At 41.2% G+C, this 20,013-nt stretch overlaps 1 protein-coding gene across 1 annotated transcript; it reads right to left on the reverse strand.

The window, feature by feature from the left end:
* Positions 1-73: 73 nt before the first annotated feature.
* epb41l4b (erythrocyte membrane protein band 4.1 like 4B) lies at positions 74-18,553 on the reverse strand. The gene is given in 24 exon segments (XM_034103379.2): positions 74-1,064; positions 1,241-1,368; positions 1,835-1,955; positions 2,113-2,265; positions 2,360-2,415; positions 2,498-2,611; positions 2,704-2,825; positions 3,486-3,625; positions 5,245-5,348; positions 5,472-5,505; positions 5,823-5,856; positions 8,883-8,992; positions 9,706-9,875; positions 10,489-10,558; positions 11,090-11,178; positions 11,266-11,353; positions 12,034-12,154; positions 12,697-12,749; positions 13,754-13,798; positions 14,060-14,138; positions 14,902-14,944; positions 15,243-15,347; positions 17,628-17,816; positions 17,818-18,553. Coding segments are annotated over 24 exon segments (2,343 nt in total). The 5' UTR covers positions 17,929-18,553; the 3' UTR covers positions 74-1,000.
* Between the last annotated feature and the right edge of the window lie 1,460 nt (positions 18,554-20,013).

Genomic DNA, 20,013 nt, shown 5'->3' on the forward strand with positions numbered 1-20,013 from the left:
CCACATTCCCGTGTCAGTGCGGAGACCAAAGACGACGCTTTGCAGAGTTATCAAACTGATAATGTGTGCTTTATTAAGATCAACAAAATCAACACATACAGAACAGCAGCAGATCATCAGTCGCGACAGATGTGTTTGTGACAGAAAAATAGACTGAAACCAAGTTGTTGAGCAGCAGGGTTTTGCTTCAACAATAGCTTATTTGAACAGGACTTCTGAGATCAGTTTTGCATTTTGACCTGTGATATAAAATCATCAATGTGCTCAGCTGTGACTGCACATTTGTCTCCTTCTAGTGGGTGGATTGAGACTGCAGCTGTAAAGTCTTACAGTACAATCCAGCCTCAACATCTCCCACACATGGCTGTTCTTCACTTTCTCTAAACACTGCAATTGTATCTGAAAAATAGATATCTGACATAAGGAACTAAGCCTGCTCTGTAATCAACATATAATGTATTTTCACATTTCCAAAAAGTGTAGAGATCAATAAACAGTTTAGGCATAAAGATGGACATTGATGTGATGATGACAAAGAAGTAGAACATAACCCCAAAGCAAATTAGATAAATATGTCATCATGTAACATTTATCATGCAGGCAGCACCAGTCACATCTGTAGCTTGTCTGTAATGTTTGAAAGTCCATTTTCTTCTACCTCTCTTAGTTTTTACAGGTTCATTTGAAGTAATATAAAGAAATATAATCCTAAAGTTAATGTTTCTTTTATTATCTTTTACTGTTTTTAAATGCCTTTGTCTGAATGTCTTTCATTTTTGTAAAGCACCTTGAATTGCCTGGTGCTGAAAGGTGCTATATAAATAAACTTGCCTTGCCTTGCCTAAAGTAAGAAGTAAGCAAATTGCCTTTATGCAAATATATATTTATAACTGCTGAATGTATTATGCAAATATACAAATGTTGATTGCAGCCAACGCCTTTCGGTCCTCTGCACTTTCCTCACTTAAATGGCGGGTCAGCTGCGCCAAGGGTCAATGTCTCAGAGCTCCGTCATCAAGAGGGCTCTTAGTATCTTCTCTCTGTCCAACCTAATTTCTTCTCCGCTGAAAACACAGAACGATACAAAACTCAAGTTGTTAAAAACATCTAGATTTGAGTCTGAACAATTGTCCTTCTTTCTGACAACCAGATCGCCATGATGCCCTAGAAAAGCTTCAGACCACTGGATGAAGGTTTTATCAATTGCACAATGGGAACAATGAGAGTTGAGGTGTGTTACCTGTCAGTATGGGCAGCAAGGTAAGGGGCCAGGCGAGGAATGGAGCTATGGTAGTAAGAAGGGGAGGGGTGGGGCGAAGGAGAGGGACGGCATGGACTACCCAGCTCCAGAGCTGGCATATTTTCCATCTGGAAAAAACATCAGTGTTCACACACAAACATTCCTCCGTTTGCTACATGTCCTATGAAACAGATGCAGTGTACCAACAGCCACCAGACTCCATTCACAAAAACAGCATTTTAGCCACAGGATGAAGGAGTTCCATCCATCAGTTAGTTTGTTCATGTTATGTTGGTTGGATTCAGTGCTTTGATTTGTTTTGATCTCACACAATAACACAAACTAATGTAAGATAGCAGTAGACCAGCATCTACTGCATTATGCTTAAATACAAAATGTTTCAATGGAGAGAGCTATGATAACAGTTTGCATCCCTTATGGAAAAGGCGGTTTGAAAGCAGACTTTATAGTGAAATATGAAAATATTCTAAATACGTACACCAGAACTGATATTAACCATGGATAAGCCTCATACAACCCTTCTTAAAAACATCTGAACTATACCCCTAAGGTGTGTGTGAGAGTGTGTGTTACCTGTGGGTATATGGACGGCTGTATCTGTGTGTCCAATGAGTTGGTAGATCCTGACTTCCCTGCACTCTGGGAGGAGATAGCTGCAAGTGCTTCTGGGAGATCATTTTCATCTTCATGGTTACTGTAAGAGAGATAAATACTGAATGACTTAAAAATTGCATTTTTAAAGAGCAGAAAAAGTGTTCTTTTTGGAGGATTTGTTTCAAGAGTGCAATGCCCCTGTTGCGAAAGCTCTGGTGCTGGTTGGGAGACAGTAATCAGAGGTGAAGTTTACTCACAAGCTGAACTGTCTGACCAGTCGTTTTCTGCGGTTGGTGCTCGTGTTAGATCTGGGCTGCCGCCTCTCTGGCGTTGGGTTGCGGTCTTGCAGATGCGGCATCTTGTCTGCTGTCAGACTGGATGCAGCTGAATCTTGGGAAGAGCTCTGATACCTGAGGACCAGAAACATCATCACACAGAGTTAATCTTCCACCCACTTGTGCAGAAACATGTGTGAGCATGAAAGGATAGGATGAGAGCACTGACCTGTCAATGAGGGTCTCATTTGAGTTCTTCCCTCTGGGCGTTGGTGGAGCCTCCTTCTTTATTGTAGAGGAGGATACTACTGTTTGTTACATTACACAAGGATGATATGTGCAGGTTAAGCTTTGCTTTGGTTCTCACCCTGAAGGCTGCTTCTATCTGGGCCTTGAGGATGTTGCACTTGAGATGATCAGGAAGCATCGCCGGGGAGACAGGAGGGTGGAGAGACTTTTCAGAAAGCTGCTTCTCCTCTCCCTGCCAGGAAACAACAGAGGGAGGAAAAGAACGTTAGGAAATATCCTCTTGTGAGCAAAATGAGACAACAGTGTGTGGGGGAAGTGTCTGACCTTGTTGTCCATGTTCACCTGCAGTGAAGGCCAGGGGGGAGAATCACTGTCTGACTCCAGAGCTTTGAGCAGAGACTGAGAGATGTCCAACTCATCTGCAGGGCAGGGAGGAGCTCGGCGCTCTAATGCACACAAAGTTTAATGGAAAGATGCATTATGGGCTACAATTGGTATTGTAGAGACATAAGCATGAACAGGCTCAGGAATACATGATAAAGTTAGTATCTGAATAGTTAATTGTGTTTCTATATTACATTATTAACGTATAACACTTCGTTACTACGAAGCATTGTATATAAACAAAACAGCTAAATTGAAAAGAAAGAAATGTGTGGAAAACCCGTGAAAATGTGTTTAAAAGTCAGGTTCAAATCACTTCAACTTATTTTCCGACAGAACCCTTTTGTTTTATCTAGCCAGATTGCCATATCAGTACAATGATGGTGAATTACATTGGTGGTCCTCGGAGCATCACCATTAACAGTTTTTACATTTTTCACTATGAGTCTGAAAAGTGACAAACAGAACATAAAATGATGTTAATATACACTGTATTTTGTGAATGGCAGAAGGCTCAAAGCACTGGATATTTCACAACCCAAAACTATAAATTCATTTAAATGTTATCCTAAAAGTGCAGTTGTACGGTTTGTGTGGGATTCAGATGAGTTGAGTCTTAAACAAACCACAGGATGCTGACCGACAGTGATAAACATGAAAAGAGCATCAGGTCCAGACGTATCACAGATTGGACAGCTCTCCCTCAGGCTGACAGTACTCACTGTTCCTGGTGTGTGTGTGGCAGAGCGTGTTGTGGCTGTGTGTGTGGCAACCGTGATGGTGGTGGATCTTGCCCGAGTACGAAGTCTCATTATCTTCCACGCTGAACTGATGGTCGGAAGCAGGACTGCTCAGAGGGAAACTGAAGACAACATGTGAAAGCAATTTTTTTTTCTTCTTTTCTCTAAGTTTTTGTATTCAAATCCATTTTTGCTTATGATTTCAAATTCACGACTCAAGATTTTTTGTGGCATTCATCAAGAAATGTCACTATAGATGTGGGAAAATATTATATTCTGTATGACTTAAGATATAAAACAATGAAGGACACATCGTTGCAACTTTTTTAATTTCTGCAATTATAAACATTTAGTTTATTTAAAGCAATATGGCAAACTCCCTAAATGCATCATATGATTCGAGTAAACGTTACAGTCAACACACATTAACAGCAAAACATTGGCCACATTTGGTGTAAACAGTTGGTTGATTTAAAAAATATATATAACCTGCAAACAATGTAAAGTATGTTCAAAAACCTCTCTCTGAAAGCACAACAACACATATGCAGTTCATGCTCCTGTTTCACACTGAACTACACATTTTAAAGCAGCTTAATCCCTCAACCAGTATGTGATCAACTCAACCCCATCCACCTGTTGAGAATCACATCACTTTATCTCACTCAAATTAAAGTGATTTCAATAAATTAGCAATAATTTAAGGCATGAAGATAGATAAACTTTAAGGCAGATTTGTGATCTAGCAGTGCACATACAGAAAGCAAGGCACAAAGTGTTCAAACCCAGTGATATATTAATTTAATTTGTGTTCAAGTGGTGTATTTTATTCTATATTAAGGGATGTCATAGTGTGTTGCTTTAGATATTTCTGAATATATGGATAAAGAGGTATGAAACTGAAAAAAAGCTTAAAAACGTGCACGTTGCATGGTGGCACGGTGTCCTTAATCGTATCGTGTGTGTTTAGATTTGATTTGTTACCCTAAAAAGAGTACAGTTTTTGATGATTACATCAAAGGGTGGTTTTAAAGTGCCTCAATTCCCTACATCCACTACTGACCGTGTTGATAGGCTGACCAAATTGAAATAACTAACTTCCTGTTATTTTCAGAACAACGGTATGCACCTGTCCCTTTTACCTCACGTAATATCTTTACCTCACGTCCCTCCCATTCCTCCTTTTTGAGATATTTTATGAAGATGTAACACATGACAGGATGCGACAAATGGATGATGACAGAGGGGATGAGGATGATGGAGATTACTTTTTCCAATAAGTCCATCAACAGAGCTTCTCTCTCTGGGACGCCAGTCTGTGTTATTCTAAGTGTTAAAAGTCTGGGTTGGAAACAGATTCCCAGTTCAAACTGAGGTCAAAGTGCGGTCATGACTTTATCCCTGTAAACCACACTGATGGATCCTGGGAAGGTGCCGCTGGTTCTCTCCGGGAGGGGACGCTGACTGGGCGCCACAGAAGGCCTGAACATGGCGGGGAGATGGAGACACAGACAAAAACACACAGGACAAGACATGTAAGATTTATGAGTGACATGACATGATGAAACAAATGTGGGCAATGAAATTAGTGAGTTTGCCTAAAAATAGAAACTTGCCTTCTTCTCAATTTCGGATGAAGAACCCTTGAGACTGACTCACATCGTCTTCATTAAGCAACCACATCCTCAACTTGAGTGTCTCTAAACCTGGTCTCTGTGTCTTCTGTGGCCTGTTGTCTTACCTGTGAGGTGGCGTGTGACCCGAGGGCTGCAGGTAAACTGGAGGCATGAGAGCTGGGTGGGCCGGGTGCCACGGCTCGTGGCCAATAGGAATGTTGTGCTGGTACTGGAGGGGAGGAGAGGAAAGGGATTGAGGAGACGCTGAAATTAAATGTTGTCACAGGAGCGAGGCCAGATCAGTGGCTGCTGCATGTGTGTGTGTAAAAGTAGGTTATCTGAGGTCACTCACTCGATGAAGGCTGGGATCAGGGCTGGCGTGAGAGCTGGACAAAGGAGATAATAATCACTGATATCAGATTAACAAACCAACTGAAAACATTTGATTTTGAGTGTTTTCAGTAACAAAGTATTCCCACAAGGTGTGGGGCAACCTACAAAGCAGGGGCCATTTTACTTTGTTTTACAAAGGGCTGTTTTAGTGTTAGCGTTAAGATTATCCAAGCCGTTGTGAGGATTAAGGTCAAGGTTAGGGGATAAGGAATGAATGTAAAAATGGAATGTGGAATGCCCTCACTAGTACAGCAATATGAATGTGCATGAGTGTAACGGGTATATTTGTGGGTGTTTTTGTGTGTTTTACCTGATATGTTGTGGCTTTCCTGGAGAAATGGCAGCTGAAAGAGAGAGGTATGACGTCAGGTAAGAGAGAATAATAGCAGAGCAGCATATAAGACAGTTTTATTTTCATTATCTGAACATTTTTCTTTGTCCTTTCAGTCCAGACTCGAGTTGTCACTCCAAACATCATCTGTAGAATTACACTTTAATCTTCAATTCGTTTTGTTTTGCATAGCTTAAAGGTGGGGTAGGTAAGTTTCAGAAACCGGCTCGAGTGCAATACAATTTGAAAGTACACAGCCGAAAAGAATCCGCCCCTTCCTTCAGACTTCCTTACAGAGCACCTCCTCCAACACACACGAACGCGCACATGACGTTAGCAGACGGGTGAAAGTGGCCGCCTGTTGCTGGCGAGTCATTGAAGTAATACTGCAATGCACGCCCAATGACGGCACGCCCAATGAGGGCACGAGATACATTTGTGCGTGCACGAGATGGAAGGCTGACAGACAGGGCGGCAATCCGTTTACGGGTTCCACAGATGACATTTTTTTATGGATTTTTTGTCAAAGCACTTAAGATATTCATTGCTATCGGGATGTTAAGAGCATTCCATGGAATATAACAAAAAGTGTATCTCGAGCCGGTTTCTGAAACTTACCTACGCCACCTTTAAGTAACTCTGAATCCAATAAATAAAGTGTGGCAGTAAATACAATTTGCAGTATGCACCTGATTGTTCATGTATGACGGATTATGAGCTTGTGAAGCTGCTGTAGCTCACAAAAGAGAGGAAGTATGGAAGAGGAATGCCAGTGATTTGTATGTGACACGTATGTGTAACAATCTGGGTTATGAATACGCAGGAAAGAGTTGTTTTTACGTTTTTGTTGATATTAGAAAATTATTTGGAAGGCTAAATATATAAAGAGAAACTCGGTTTCTATAATCAGGAAATAAAAAAGGCACGACAATCGTTCTTCTCTGACATCATCACCAAAATTAAAAACAACTCACATGCCTTGTTTGCTACCGCCAACAGACTAACAAACCCCCCAGTGTCAGTAGCCTCAGAATTTCTATCCACCAGGGCCTGCAATGATTTTGCCTCCTTCTTCACTGACAAATGCAAATTAGACAGGCAGTCAGTGCCTCTGTATCAGGTACAGCAAATGTACTGTCCCTATGTTCACCTAAAGCCAATTCAGACATCATGTCACAATTCCGTCTGATAAATGCTAAAGACCTGGAAGACATTATCCAACATCTGAAATCCTCCTCCTGTAGCCTCGACATCACCCCGACAGGATTTTTCAAAACTGTTTTTCATTGCTTGGCCTCAGATATACTACACATAGTAAACAAATCTCTTCAATCAGGTGTTTTCCCACAGGCCCTGAAAACTGCAATAATTAAACCGCTCCTAAAAAAGCATAACCTAGACGCAACCATAATGAATAACTACAGGCCAATATCAAACCTTCCCTTTTTAAGCAAATTGATTGAAAAAGCTGTTTTTCAACAGTTGAGTAATTTCATGTTTTTAATTGACGGTTTTGATGTGTTTCAGTCGGGCTTTCGACCTAACCACAGCACTGAGACTTCACTTGTTAAGGTCTTAAATGACATCCATTTGAACACAGACAGTGGCAGAATATCAGTGTTAGTATTATTAGATCTCAGCGCTGCCTTTGATACTGTTGACCACAATATATTGCTAGACCGTCTTGAAAACTGGGTGGGAGTCTCAGCAACAGCTCTAAACTGGTTTAGTTCCTACTTGAAGGACAGAACAAACTTTGTCTCAATAGGCAATTACAAATCAACCCTGATAAATATGTCATGCGGGGTTCCTCAAGGCTCCATCTTAGGACCTTTGCTTTTTAATATTTATGTGCTACCTCTGGCTGAAATTATTAAAAAGAGCAATCTAAGCTATCACATCTATGCAGACGACACCCCGATTTATTTAAAAATTATACCGGGAGACTACTCTCCGATTAGAACACTGAGCAAGTGCATTGAGCACATTACTGACTGGATGACTCAGAACTTTCTCCAATTGAACAAAAAAAAAACTGAGATCATTGTTTTTGGAGCAAAGAAGGACCGATTAAAAGTAATCACAGAGCTTCAGTCGGCAGACTACAAAGTAACTCACAAAGCAAGAAATCTGGGTGTAGTGATGGACTCAGACCTGAATTTTAACAGTCACATTACAACAGTTATTAGGTCTGCATACTATCACCTGAAGAATATATCAAGGATTAAAAAACTAATGCCGCAATAAGATTTAGAAAAACTTGTCCATGCTTTTAATTTCAGTAGACTCGACTACTGCAATAGTGTATTCACAGGGCTCACTAAAAAAATCTATCAGAAAGCTGCAGCTGATTCAGAACGCTGCTGCTCGAGTCCTCACTGACACTAGAAAAGTGGATTACATCACTCCGGTTCTGAGATCATTACACTGGCTTCCAGTCTGCCAAATAATTGATTTTAAAATACTACTGCTAGTTTTTAAATCACTAAATGGCTTAGGACCGAGGTATATAGACGACCTACTCCATCACTATGAAGCATCCAGGAGTCTCAGGTCTTCTGGGTCGGGTCTGCTCTCTGTTCCGAGAATAACAACTAAACATGGAAAAGCAGCTTTTAGTTATTATGCCCCAACAATCTGGAACAAACTGCCCAAATCGTGCACGTCCACTGAAACACTTCTAATTTTCAAATCCAGACTAAAAACGCATCCATTTGCCGCTGTTTTTAATTGAGCTGCTCATACTCACACTACAGTATGCCTTTTAGTCATGTATTCTGTACCTTCTGTGTTTATCTATTTTATTTCATTATCTTTGCTTTTTATGCCTGTTTTTAAATGCCATTTAATTATGTATTTATGCTGTATTTGTTCTTAAATGTCTTTGTTTTTATTTTGTAAAGCACTTTGAATCGCCACGTGCTGAAAAGTGCTACATAAATAAAATTGCCTTGCCTTGATATTTTTAGAGGCTGCAGCTTTTTCTTTTCTCTGAGATAATACAGCCAGTCAATGTTTGCATGTGCTGATAAGACTCACCTTTGCCCAGGGACTGTGTGCGGGACGGGTATCTCTTGCTCGGCCGTCTTTCGAATGTGCTTGCTCTCCTCATTCTGCCTCCATGAGTGGCCTGATACTCTGTTTTACCACTGAGACGAACAGAATAAAACAGATACAAGTTGTTAAAATATCACACTATAGTCTGACTTCGTTTTTTTAGAATTAAGTTCTGGTGCATGAAAAAAGTATAATATAAAAGCACAGCTTTTTAACATGATTGAAAAGAGGTTTGTAGTTATTCAACTGAAGGAATTCATATCATTTCTATCTCTATAATTATATTTAATTGGTTATTTTTTGCTCTTAAAATATGTATTCAACACAATAAATTGCTTATATATTTTTTTAATTACCAATAGACTGTCTAATAACAAGAAGCTCCAGATAAATTATCAAACTGGATTTCATTACACTCTACAGGTGTTTTTCACTCCAGCTATAGTTTAAGCATTTAATCCAGTGACCCCAATATGAAACAGACTTCACGATGCATTGTTTAGCTGCTCCACTGAATGCCAGGAAGTGGCCTTGAAGTGTGAGAATAAGCTTTGACCATCTCTGATAATAGTCAGAAGAAAACAAACAATAAGAAGGGAATATCTCAGTCACCATAGGAACAGGTCCATGTAACCATAGATACACTGTAACCATAGATACACAGGCTCTGTTTAATGTGACACATTATTCCCTAGATGCTGAAACAAGTGCCGGCCACAACTACCTGTCGGAGCCAACTTGTATGATCCTTTTTATACACTTTATGAGTATGAAGAGCAGGTGTGAGTATGTCTCCGAGCTCTACCTGAATCTGAAGCGAGACCCGAGGCGAGTGAAGTCGCTGCGGCTGGCGTTGCCTGTGGTGGGTTGACGTAGCCGGAAGAAGGAGTGGCTCTCCACGGCGCACTTCCACAGGTGTTTGCAGATCTTGGAGCCTGCCAGCTGGAACATGAATGTGTGCTCCTGCTCCCGACCCTGCACATTCAGAAAATAGGCAAATACTTTTAGATTCAAGATTCAAAGACCTTATTTTCATATGCACAAAAGCTACAAGGTGGTTGTTTGTAATGAAAATATGAAGTGCTAGGCTCCTTCAATAATGTGACATACAATAAACTGAACACATTAAGAGAAAAGAGACATAAAATAGTACAAACAACGTCACGGTGCAAGTACACTTGTATATAGACTCTTATGGCACTACTTCTATTCTATTTTATTGTATTTACTTGCACTATTTTATCCGTTTTATTGTGTTGCACTGTTGGAGGCCTGTGACCTAAGATTTTAATCGACATAACTACACTGTAGCTATGTACAAATGACAATAAAAGCCTTGAATCTTGAAAATGCAGGAATAAGCAAAAACAAACTATATCCGTGTAGAGTTGAATGTGTGTGTGTGTTTGGGTGTGTATGTGGCTGTGCTTGTTTGTATGCAGGAAGTATGGAAGAGTAATGCAGGTGATTTGTATGTGACACGTTGTGTACAAATCTGGGTTAGGAATTAGAAGCATAGAGTTGTTTTTAAGTTTTTGTGCAGGAATTGTTTGTATGCAGGGGTGTGTGTTTGTGACAGGACACAAACCTGATCGTCGTCCTCCACAACGACCAACGTGAGGCGACTCTTCTTAAAGTCCAGCCGGGTGATTTTGGGCCTGGATAACACAAAAAGACACACATGGACAAAAAACCAAGGACTCTACATCGTATTATCAATGGCACCCTGTTTTCCCATGACAAATGGGGACAACTTTTTTTTAAATGTTCTATTGAAGTGCTTTTTTTTGCAACAGGTTTTTCTTCAAATTTAGCTTGATCTTATCCGTTTGGTAATATGTCTAAACACGTCTCGCTGATTTTAAAATGAGTCTCTTCCTTGAACAAGAATTGTTGTTTGACCGGATCAAGCAAAAGGTTGAGAAAAACATATCCTTTCTCTGTAGGATCCTTTCCATAATGTTGTCAGACCCTTCAAATAACAATTTGATCCTGTCAGTGACAAAAACAATTTAAATTGCAGCCAAAATTGGACCATTTAAAAAATGGTTGTCCCTTACGTTACTTAGACACAAATACATTGGAAAATAGGGTCCAGTTTAAAACATTTGGAAATTACCCTTTAAGGCCCACAGCCACTGCACTTACTTTGGGAACCACTGGTGTACAGATGTGTTTGATATACTTACCAAAAGAACAGGCCGATTTTGTTAGAGCCTTCAAATACTAAAATGCCAGTAGGAGTAAGACCGAGTGCATATTCTCCTCCATCTCTGCCCTGAAGACAAAACACACACACACACCTTTAGTGGTCGAAAACTTCTGTAAAGTAGAGACTTAGTGACAGTAAAATTCACTCACACACCTTGACAAAGTGCATATCCACTCCGTAAAGTTCCAGCCACTTGCATTTGTTGAGAAACAAAACCTCTGCTTCTGACGGAATCTTCCCCCTGAGGATTTAAAAAAAGACGGTGCTTATAAATAAAAACATCACTTTTACGTCAGCTCAGGTCTGGTGTTTTGGGCAACTTGCTTTGATAAAGATAACCATCAAAATCGCTACCAGCTGCATGACCGCTACAGGTAATTGGTTAGCTCTAAGAGAAACAGGGGTGCTCCTTGACTTAGTCTTTCTTTTGTGAGTAAGAATGAGAGTCAGTGTGAGTTTTGTCCTTGTGTGGCTCAGGCGGCTTGGTGAAGCGCAGCATATGTGTATGCAATCTAATCCGAAATGGGAGCAATCAGACCACGGCTGCGTTAAATACTGCCCAGAATCAATCAGGACCCTCCAGGGATTAATCCCTTAATCCTTCATACAAACCAGTGAGAGCGGGGCTGAGTCAGAGGGGGAGAGGACGGAGGGAGAGTGAAACTTAGATGCCCTCATCAGTAGAAACGCTGGCACTGAAAGGCAGCAGCAGAATTACTTCCTCTCCTGCTTAATGCCCAGCTTTTTGCCACAGTTGTTTCTCAAAATAAGGAGATAAACTCATTGGATTCCCTCCAAAATGTTGCCTGACAGAGCAAAAATGTTGGAGCAACTAGTATATGCATATGTATAAATGTCCCGGGGTTGACAAAGTCCCATTTTGAAGTCTGACTATGAATTCATTACAACGTTCAAACTCACCTGAGTTCCAACCACCTGCTGAAGATGTCGGCCTCCATGGGCGCGCTCTGTTTGGGAGTGAAGCGAAACTCAGAGACCAGCTCAGGAGAGTGCTCCAAAGGATCGCAGTCTCCCATCTCACCTGGATACAGATTCACACAAACACACATCAAGTAAAGACACTAGGAAATTAAGAAATACAGATTAGCAGCATGATTTTTGCACTTTGTTTCACCATTTACTACTATCAATAATAGTCACTTGCATGTTCACACTACACTCCAGTAAATCAACATCTAATTGCAGACTAAAAACACTTTACTTTACTGTCTGTCATGTTGGTGCATTTATGAAAGCTTTGACATTTAAGATTTGAGGCCAGGCTGCAGTAGCCATCAAATTCATGTAGTACTTTTCCCAGAGCACAAAGTACTTTTCTCATCTTAGCTTAGCTTATTGCTTGTCCTCTGGGTTTGATTTTTAGATTACACGGATCATAAATTCCTTGTTTTACTCCAATCATGGTTACCAAAAAACGCACCACTGAGCAAGAGACCTGTCTCTGCTCACAACTGCTTTACCACCCAAAATAACTGGCAATAAATATATAATGAAATAAATAAGAGGACTAAATTAAATGGCCTCTCAAACCTTTAAAAATGCAATCTAACGAACTCCACTTACTTTGTAAACAATATGCCGCCAGCTCTACTGCAACATCATACGGACATTTCAGTCTGAGCAGAGAAAGAGAGACACTGGTGAGGAGCGTTCTTTAGTGTAGTCATAGTGAACATGTTCTCATGTGATGGAAAGTCATAAAGCGTCTGAATGCCCTACACTGTCTGTGTGTGTGTGTGCGTGTGCGTGTGTGTGTGTGCATGTCAAGGAGAAGAGGAGCAACCCTTTACTAAAATAAGCAGCCCTCTGCTGTTCCTGATCTTGAGCTTTATAATAGAGCTGGACTCCGGGGATCCGTGGCCCAGATAGAGCCAGAAAAATGGAGAGGGGTAACACGCTATCCGAGTGTGTGTTTGTGCATGCAGGTTTGTGTAAAAGAAAGAAAAAGTCCCCCAAACTGTAATGTAGGTGACCTGTGTGCACGCTCCCACAGGTGTTTACATCAGGTTTGGCACTACTTTTGAGAACCACAAAGAAACCACAGATGAAGAGAAATAACCAGACAATAATATAAATAATAAAACACTTCATTTTAGGGTAAATGTTTCTTCTGTTCACAATACTTCAATTCAGTTATTTCCTTTTACTCTACCAAGCAGTCCAAGCATAGGCCTATTTATCTTTCATCACACGCAATAATATTTAATAAGGTCAACATTAATCATCTTGAAACCACTGCTCTCCATCTAATAAGTCTTGTGCAACGCTTTAAACATGTTTACTTAAAATTCATGATCATATTTAGTAACTGTGTAAACATTTAGTTCTCCAATAGAATTAAAGACAAAATTGTCTGTGTTTGAATATTGTATGGTTGCAAACCATTTGTTGTCATGATTAAACCACCAGCAGGTGGCTGTCTCATGGTTTAATAAACATATCAAACAAACATCTGTTACCTGACTTGACCTCCCAATTACTTGTTAATTGTCGAATAGTTAGGATGTAATGTGATATATAAAACAGTGGTATATGTTTTTACACATGCATTTGTATCTGTCTCAAGTTGTATTATAATGTCATTCTGAAATGGTTGCATTAACATGAAAAAGGGGCTTACTTTGCAGAGAGAATATCTTGTCGAAGCTGCAACACAAACAGATATCTGTTGGTGTAAAAAAAAACAAGAACACAGAGTGAGATGCAAGCCACAACAAGAACATAAATCAATTGATGTATCACAGGCTTTTCCTCATCTCCGACACATCGTTTATTTTAACAAGTCTCCGTCCATTTGGCCTTGATTTGAATCTGCCCACAGCAGCAAAGTAATTAGCCCAACGTCCCCTTTGGACCTCCCCACTGGGCTCCTGAGAAAACCTGTGAGTGTTCATGTGTGTGTGTTTCTGATTGGTGAGATCTTTACCTTGTAAATTCCTCTCGCAGGTTATTTGGCTCTGAAGAGTAAAATTTCACTCTGAAGAACAGTCTGTAATGAGGCCCGTCTAAAAGACATAACGAGAGAGAGCAAAGTGTGTGTGAGAGAAGGAGGTGGAGAGAGAGGAAGAGGTAGGTGATTAATTCAATCAAATCATAGCTTGTTATGATTTATTTGATCCATTTCATCTCGTCTTTTAATCCAACACAGGCTTCAAATCGTTATCTATCCATATTTCTTTTTAACCAACTTTATTTTGTATTGTTTGTTTCACTTCAACATTGATCAGACTTTCTTTCAGGCTGCTCAACTACAGGAGGACCAGCAAACAAATAGGACAACACAGGTCTCCCCTGTCCCATTCATCTGCCTGTTACAAGCTGCAGAGCAAACAAGTGTTCTGCTCCTAATGCACATGCTAATCACCATGTCAACATTGGATAATGTGCCACCTGCTCCCCACTTACCTGCTTCCACATGAAGCAGCACACACACACACACACACACACACACACACACACACACACACACACACACACACACACACACACACACACACACACACACACACACACACACACACACACACACACACACACACACACACACACACACACACACCCACACACACACACACACACACACACACACACACACACACACACACACACACACACACACACACACACACACACACACACACACACACACACACACACACACACACACACACACACACACACACACACACACACACACACACACACACACACACACACACACACACACACACACACACACACACACACACACACAGTATGCCTACTTACCTCGGATCTGTTTCTTAATAATCTTGGACATATCCAGCCATTGCTAGAAGAGGAAAAAAGCAATAAGCAGATGATTATTAGTGATATCAGCTTGTTATTTATATATGTAAATATATATTTCCTCTTAGAGAAGTAAGAGCTTCCGCCAAGGAGTTTATGTTTGTATTTGTTTTTTTGTTTGTCAGGGTTACAGAAAAAATACTGGTCGGACTAGTCCAAAGCAGGGACCACAGAAGAACCTATTACATCTTGTTTTAGATTCGTATCACGAGTGGATAAAGGCATTATTTTTTCAATCACTTGTGGTAACAGCCTTGGCGTAGGCCTTTCTATTTACTCACGGAGACTTGTTCTGTGTCCATGTACTGCAACCCAAAGTAGTCCGTCTCCACCAGATCTATGTGATACATGATCTGGTCAAAAAGGTCCTGGCCTTTGGACTTACTCTACAAAAGAAGAACAAAGAGTTAAATATATGTCAGCTGGGCTTTGTCTGTGTTTACTTTATCTCTTCTGCTTCAGTAACCTGATCTTCTCGAGATAAATTGAGTCTTAAAACTTGAGTTTCATTTGGGTGGCTGCAAAATTGCCTGATTTTTTAGGCATGAACAACCTTGGTATCCATAACAGGAGCAAAATGAATTAGAGTGGATGTGAGACTTGGATGTTGGTCAAGAAGAGAAGGAGAAGCCAATGAGAGAAAGATTCTTATTGACGCTTTTGTATTGCACAACCAGCTAAATGTTGTCGAAAACTTTATCTGAACATTAAACAGAAGTACCTCACCACCAGGATGAAGGCCAAACCCCAGTCTGAGCCATATAACACAAGGTGGGTGTGTAGAAATATGACAGTCTTGTACTTTGGATCCTGATAACCAGACTAAACATACTGGTGAGTGTATGAATGTGTGAGGAAATCAGTGGTGTTAGAGGATTGGGCAAAGGGGGGGAAACAGGCTGTTGATTATTGCAGCATGTCATTTTAGAAAAGGCTGATTGAAATCATATCACAGGAGGGCGCATGCAGTGGCAACAAGGTCACACACACTGCTGAATATTTTATAGTCTCTGTTCCACCTTGTGTTTTGTCTGCATTCAACCCGAAGTGACAGGCTAATAAGCTTTAATAGGCGAGTTTCAGCTCTGTTCAACGAACCTGACATGAACAGACTTGTTCCAACACCTGTGACTAAGCTGCCAGTTTGAAAAGCCCTGTGTCATTGTGATGTTGATGCTGTAACACCTCTGCAGAATATGTGGCTTTGTATTGGTGCTTAAATCTCCCTAAGAGAAATACTCTCTGCCCTGATAACACACTTTATACTGTCCGAGAGTTTCAGAGGTGACGCATGTACGCAGCAGCTTTAGTGACACATGAAACCTTTCAAATGAAAACATCTTACGGGAAGCTACTTACGCACGAATGCCCACACACTCGCTAATCATCCCACCTACCCCTCATACACTTGTAGCACTCGTCTGTGACACAGAGTCCCCACAGTGGTAAATCAGATCAGGGAGCTGGGGAATTGAGGGAGATGGATGGAGAACAGAAGAGGAAGAGGAAGAGGCAGAGTGTGAAAAGAGTAAGACGATGAGCAAGGGAGCAGGCCACAGAAGGAGTGTAGAAAAAGATTAGGAGGGAAGGCTGTACAAGGCGAGGGGGGGGGGGGCGGTCAAAGAAAAGCGGAGATTGCTTGAGGAGGATCAGATACGGCATATAGACTGAGAATGAGAGGAAGAGGGAAGTGAGATGCTGTGAAAGAGCAAACAGGAGGGGGCAGCTTCAGGTCTTACTTAGATTTCCCTGCAGTCAGAAATGAGCAAGTATTGTGATGAATTGACTAATCATAAGACCATCTGGAGCTGCAACCCTCATCGTACAGGCAGACGCTCCCACACTAATATCATAAAGGGCACTATGATACTACGGGTGGAGATAGCTGTGTTTGCAATTCTGTAGCCCTTTAACAAAAACATTGTAAAACAAAAGCCACAAACTACGTCTCAGATCTAGGAATGAGTCCCAAGCTCGATAGAACTCAATTTAAAGTGATATAACAGATAAAGTGTCTAATCCTTGAATGAGAAAAGCAAAAATACCCAAAACTCATGAGTTGTTTACAATTTGCTTAAAACAGTAAATTATCCCAAAACATTGTATTCATTATTCTGTCAATCCACTAAGAATATCATTAACTAGGCTAAATGTTTGAAGCTTAATGCGGCAACAAAAGTGAATTTTCCTTATCTTATAATTACAAAGTTAATGTTGATTTTACAGTGTTGTGGCTAGAGAATAATGATAATAATGGTTTTAGTGTGCAATTATAGGTTTTAATTTTGTATTTGTTTTAATTTTAAATAAATCAAACTCCCAAAAAACATATACAGCTTCTGTGTGTTTTTATTAACATTGGAATTTGTGATGCAAGTGCCCTAATGACCATCTTTGTTGAGACTGGTTCCATATTAGCCTAACTTTCACTTTGCCAATCAATCTGTCTGCAGCAAAACTGTCATCAACCCTGATGTACTGAAGTGCGAGGTACAGTAACTCATAGTTTTTTTTTTACTATGAGAGGGGGCCACAAGGAAGCCAAACAAGGACCACATGGGGGCCCCGAGCCGCACTTTGACACACACTGACCTAGCCTACCACCTAGTCCTGCGCCATCTACTTTGTTTACACACTGTGCCGCAATCAGCACACGGGACACTCACAGGCAAATCCACACTGACATCCGAGCCGTCCAGCAGCAGCACCCGGCAGGTGATGGTGGTCCTCGCCGTCCCAGCCGCCGGGATATGCACCACCGCCCCCCCGCTGACCACGGCGGGTGCATGCACGACCTGCTGCTGATGGGCCAGGAGCAGGGGGTTCCCGGTCACCCCTCCTGCCCCCCCCCCCTCCTCCTCCTCCTCCTCCTCCTCCTCCCCCCTTACCGTCCCGCTCGTCCCTCTCTCTCGTCTGGAAGCGGCTCCGGGAGCGGCGGCTGAACGTCCGGCGCAGAAAGCCCATCATCTTCCTGATCCACAAGGTGAGGAGGTCCTTGTTGTGTCCGGGGAAAGTGTTCCACACAACAGGCGGAGAAGCCGGGGTCCTGCTTCTGCTGCTGTCCCCGCCTCCTCCTCCTCGTCCTCCCCGGGGCGAGGAGTCACTTAGCAGGCACGGAGGAGACTTCAGGACTGCCGATCAGTCCTTCGGCTGGATGTCGGCGGGGGACCCTAGCCGCATACTAATGAAACTCACGCAGAAAGACCACCGAGGCGCCAACCAGTTGATTAACTGGCCCGGTGTGAACGACTCTCACGGAAATACAAGCAGCCCTCCTCCTCCCCCTGTCCTGTCCTCTCCTGTGCACCTGCCTCCTGCTTTGCTTGCTGTTGCGCACCGACTCTCAAATACCGGAGAAATCTCAACCGACGCTTCCGCCGTGGGAGTCACACAGGGCCGGGAAGGGGGAGTAAAGACTGGTCACCTCTTCACCGGAACCCCGGGGGTGGTTGTTGCTTATTCCCACCGGCGAACCGAAACTACCTCACAGGTAAAAGTCAACCAACGAAACTGGACAAACAGTGTGTTCTGCGCCTGCGTAAAAACACAGCGCAGAACAAACTTCTGTTCCTCCACAGGCCGACCCAGCAGCGCCGGTTAACCAGCGCCACCTGTCGGACACCCGCCTTTATCATGAGTGGTTCCCAAGGTGCGGTCCAAGGTGCCTCAAGGACCGGTAAAGGGTTTCCAGGAAGTCCCCAACATAATGTGTCACTTTATTCATAGAACCTTAGACTGAAGAATTTCACAAGTCCCAGTCAAAACACAACACCCTCATGACACTAGGGTGCCTACAATAATACATTAATAAAAAAAATGTTTAATTATAAATTGTCTATCCAATTATATTTTCGGTGAAACAGTTACCATTCTTAAGATCTATAACATCTCCTTCTCTACTGACTCTGACAAATATTAAAGATTTTTCATGTTATGAATTGGGTCAAAGTCAAATCCTATTTTGACATATCTAAAATAAATGGAATCAGCCCTATACATTATTTTGAATTCAAACAAATATGCAGCAAATTCCTTAACATATAACATCCCACAATTCCCATTCCAACACCATACAAACCATAAACAAACTGGGTCAATCAATATTAATGGTTGTTAGAAGCTAAATTCTGACAGCAAATATGTACATTGTGTATACATAACACGCTGGTGATGTAGCTTTTTGTGCAAAATACTTATAGCTCATGACATAATTAATATCATTTATGTGTGAAATTATGAGATTCATCATTCTCCAAAATATTGTAGTGGTAGTTATTAAAAAGCATACCAAATGTTTGTGCCTGAGTTATACATATGAGAAAAGGACAGCGAAAAGAATAACATAATTAATAAAAAAACAGAAACCTGCAACGATTCTTAAATCCCCACAGCCATAATACATTTAGTGATTGATTATTTATTTTAAAACAATATTTTTTCCTAACCAGACACCGTTTGGGCTGATTTGTGTTGCTGAAAGAGTTTCACTGTCATGTTGCCAGCTTTAGAGGAACTCAGCTGAAGGTCACATAAGCAGACTACTCTTTTTATTTCAGCAGCTTCAATCGGCAAGGAATAGTGAAAATAGCATGCATAAAAAGTCACCACAGAGCCTTTTAAGTAATCATTATCATCAATAAGTTCACACAACCATTGCATTTGAAGTATTTGTTACTTATCGAGTCATTCTTTTAAACTCTTAAACTAGAGTTATGATGGAACGGGTATAAACAGGTAGGTGAAATTGATGTTGTGTAACTGGAATTGTTATGTACATTTATTAATATATAATTCCAAAATGTTTATTGTATTCATTATATATTTATTTAAGAGAGTATCTCACACAGCAATGCACTGAAAAAGGGTTAACAATTAGGGTGTTCCTTTTTCCATCATTGCAAATTGGAGCTGTAGTTGATAAATAACCTTGACTAGTGCAGAGTAATCTGTCCCAGGAATAAATGCGGATTGTAACCCCTCCCACCAAAGTTAAAAGCCAGATGTTAGAGGTATTGTACAGCGGGAAAGGGGTTTAAGATTGTAACTTGACAT

This window comes from Pseudochaenichthys georgianus, chromosome 16, assembly GCF_902827115.2.
Source record: "Pseudochaenichthys georgianus chromosome 16, fPseGeo1.2, whole genome shotgun sequence".
NCBI lineage: Eukaryota > Metazoa > Chordata > Actinopteri > Perciformes > Channichthyidae > Pseudochaenichthys > Pseudochaenichthys georgianus.